The sequence below is a fragment of the Carassius gibelio genome, chromosome A15, assembly GCF_023724105.1.
Source record: "Carassius gibelio isolate Cgi1373 ecotype wild population from Czech Republic chromosome A15, carGib1.2-hapl.c, whole genome shotgun sequence".
NCBI classification, from domain to species: domain Eukaryota; kingdom Metazoa; phylum Chordata; class Actinopteri; order Cypriniformes; family Cyprinidae; genus Carassius; species Carassius gibelio.
Window position 1 is genome coordinate 20,999,805 of NC_068385.1, and position 4,049 is coordinate 21,003,853.

General features: G+C 30.6%; 1 protein-coding gene across 1 annotated transcript; it reads left to right on the forward strand.

Annotated features, from left to right (window-relative positions):
* Positions 1 to 1,113: 1,113 nt before the first annotated feature.
* On the forward strand, positions 1,114 to 2,184 carry LOC128028891 (olfactory receptor 56A5-like). Its single transcript, XM_052616209.1, has one exon. The coding sequence runs from the start codon at positions 1,114 to 1,116 to the stop codon at positions 2,104 to 2,106; it is 993 nt and encodes a 330-aa protein (XP_052472169.1). The 3' UTR covers positions 2,107 to 2,184.
* The last annotated feature ends 1,865 nt before the right edge of the window (positions 2,185 to 4,049 follow it).

Genomic DNA, 4,049 nt, shown 5'->3' on the forward strand with positions numbered 1-4,049 from the left:
GCGAATCAGCTTTATACATTGTGTTTGTTCTTTGTCATGTATGACTGTTCTAACATAATACAATATGGAAAATGTGCTATCATAATTATAAAAATAAATAAATAACATTGCAAATTTTGCACAATTTGGGGGAAATTTCCACCACAAAATCAGACATGCGAAATTTTAATTTGATAATTAATGTTAATGAAATGTTAATCTGTTTAATCCCAATATTTTCCTAGATATGCAAATATCCTAATGTTGTGTCATAAGCCCCTTGAAATAATCAATATTTTTGGAAATTGTAGAAACTGGAAACTGGAAAATGTGTACTATATAAGTTAGCCTATATAGCATATATAAACAGATTTAAAACTCTTTAATGTCATTTTAAGGTTACTATTAAACAAACAAAAAAAAACTTATACTTTACAACACTTATAGGAATACTGAGATAAAAGAAAATTATAAAATACAATGTTTTATTAAAGTCAAACATTTTAACCATCTATCCTTAGCAATACGATAAAATGATTTCCTCTTTGCTTTCCCCTTCCTGTTCTGGCATCCTGACGTTCTGGCATCCAGCCATCCACCATGCTGAAACAGTAAGGTCAAAACAGTTTCTTATTGACCACTGTCGACACCAGTGCTACAGCCACATAGTGCTTTCCTGATAGCCTGACAAAATTGTGGAGTTTGATTGTGTGATGTCAATCGCCAGAGCTCAATGGACAAGATATGAGATGGAAATTTGTTCCCTAAAGAAATCACAATAAAATCTGTTGATCTCATCTCCAGCCAAGCAGCAGACGGGCTTTATAAAACAGCCTGATCACAATGTTTTGCAGTGCACATGGAAGCTGAGCTGCATTAACAATAAGGTACTATTGGTGGATTTTTTTGCTGAGTGTTATATTTTGCAAGTCCTGCATGTAATATAATGCTTGAAAATATATATTTAAAGTTAGTACAAAAGCCAATTAAATTATCAATAATACTTTGTATTATATATAATATATTTTATTAATATATGTTTTGTTTGTTTGTCAATTATATTACTTTATGATAATAAGTAATTCAATAATATACTGTTGTCATGTTTTATTATTTGCTTTTCCAGCCTGAAGAATGAACAAGTCTCTTGGTTTTGATCTGGTATTTTCAACCTACGAGTCGCTGGGCCCACGGAAATATGTATTGACTATTTTTATTGTTTTAGTTTACTCAGTTGCAACCTTAGCAAACATATTTATAATGCTTGTCATCTACTTAGAATCAAGTCTCCATAAACCAATGTATATATTTTTGTTTAACCTTATATGCTGTGGACTGCTTGGAAGCAGTGCAGTTTGGCCAAAGGTGCTTTCAAATCTCCTAACTGGTTTGCACACTAGTTCATATGAGGGGTGTCTTCTCCAAATCTATTTGCTTAGTATTTATGCTGCTTGCACTTACTCTACTTTATCAATAATGGCCTATGATAGGTATATATCCATTTGTAAGCCATTACAGTACCATAATATCATGAATCCTAGTAAAATAAAAATTTGGCTAATGTTAAGCAACTTAATTCCTGTTTTCTCAATAGCTGGTCAAATATATTTGACGTCAAGGATTCCTTTATGCAGCCATTCTCTTAATAAACTATTTTGTGATAACCTTTCTGTCATTAACATATCATGTGGTACAAGTAGCATCAGCCTTTTAAGCAATGTGTATGGTTTACTTATAATAGTTTGTTTATCTGTGCTCCCTACATTTCTGATTTTAGTGTCTTATGCGAAAATACTTTCTGTTAGTTTAAAGGTGTCAAAAAATAGTCAAAGCAAGGCACTTGGAACATGCATTCCTCATTTGATAATATTCATAAACTATTCCATTGCTACAATTTTTTCTGTTATATATAACAGACTAACTGTGTTTATGCCTAACGAGATGAATGTCTTTATATCAGTCCAAATAACACTGTTGCCACCACTTTTGCATCCAGTAATATATGGTGTTAGAACCAAAGAGATAAGAAAATGTACTGCTAAAATTACCAATAGATTGTGTGCCTCAACAAACTGTTATTATACTTCAAAACTTAGAGTACCTAAAATATTTGCGATTTCTCTGTAAAATACTTGTTCTATATACAGCTTTATGTAAAACTACTGACAAACAAAGGCATGATTAAAAGCAAATACTCTTGTACAATCTTTTGTCTACTTTCATATTGTGTACATAGCCCGCAGTGCAATATGTGTTAATATACTGTGTGTGTATATTATATAACTTTTTTTATAATTTATATAATTTTTTCAGAATTCTTTAATTAGTATGTGTCCATTTGGTTAAGTGATAGCAGGACTCAAGCTTACATTGACACAAAACCTGATGATTTGTTGTCCAGCATGATTTGAGAATATTCTTTTACTTCCATATAAGCAGGAACATCTGACCTTTTTGCAATTTAGTTCACATGCTGGATATACTTTTTTCCAGTCTGACAGGGAATAAAATCATAATGTGTTTAAAACATTTTGTTATGGTCTCAGATTTTTGACCCCACTGCAAGCTTATTTAGTTGATTTAGCATATAAATCTTTATTTACATGTGCAGATTGAAAAATGTACTTATAGCAACCTAAAATTATAATAATAATAATAAAGTAAAATAATTTACTTTGTGGCAAAAATGATACAGCCATAGTTTTACCTGTTCAATTCGTTTTGTGACAATTTTATTCTACTATATTTTAGAAGAGAAAAAAAAAGGCATATTTTGTATTATTTCATGATAAGTAATGCACAAATGACAGTGTAATTTATATTGAGTAGAGTAATTATAAAACACAGCGATGTATAGATGCACAATCATTTCTAATTTGTTCTGCTCTCATGTATATAAATCTAACCCATCTCAATAATATTTAGCAAACATATGTTCTGATTAGTGGTGATTTGTCACCATCTAGTGTTATCTTTGGGTTCGGTTGTTCTTTTTATCAATCATTGTGAAACAGAGACTTTGAAAGAGTGCAAAACTTTATTTATTTATTTATTTTATTAGCAAATGTGTTCTGCCTCTTTCTCTTCGTTTAAGATCTTTACATTAAGCTTTAAAATGTTGAAGTCTACATCAGCTCTTACTTTTGACTAATAGAATGTAATAAATACATATTTTTCCATTGCCCCTAATGTTACCTGTTTAAAGTTTAATCATTGGTATAACTGAGATTAGAATTATTATTTTTTTTTCTTTTTTTTTTTTTTTTTGCTCTGACAGATGATTTCTATATAAAAACGCAGATATAGATATGCAGAGCTAAGCTACAATAGCCTTGTTTTAGTAAATGCAGTAACATAATCTTGTCCACAAGATAGAGCATTTGTATAGGGAATACTAACCCACACCTATAGAATATACATAACATGCACACAAGATGCAAAACATTAAGCATCTCTTGCAAAAGCTAACTCTTCAAATAATAATAATAATAATAATAATAATAATAATAAAAATAATTTAACTCTTATAAAAATTGTGTTTTTGCATATTAACTCAACACACAAACATCAAATGATTAGCTAAAAACACTAAAAATTAAACATATATGACAAAAGTATTTATGTCTTTTGCTTGGCTCCATTTGTAATGGAGTGCACACTGGAGTTTTGTCATAGCACTCACACATGCATGTTTGTGCACAAATACTGTATGTACAGTATGTAGTTATACATATTCAGTATTAATCATATATTTTTCCTGTAAACAAATAAGACAGCAAACATCCGTTCATACTCAAAACTATTTTTGTTGTGTTTAACTTTTGGATTAATAATAATAATAATAATAATGTGCATCATATCTTCTATATGGGTCTGACCACATCAACTGTAACATCACAAGCAATGTTTTCTCTGCCATAACAGAGGGGAAGTGGCGTTTGGAGTAGATTATACAGCCCTGGCAAGGAGAATGGGTATGCATTGGTGGGGTGGGAGTTCATATACCTTTCAATGCCATGCTGAAAATAACTCATCAGTTGGGTTCAGAAATGGAGAATATACAGTAGTGT

What these genes read in the sequence shown, in the direction of transcription:
- LOC128028891 (XM_052616209.1), top strand. Translation starts at nt 1,114, where the DNA reads ATGAACAAGTCTCTTGGTTTTGATCTGGTATTTTCAACCTACGAGTCG.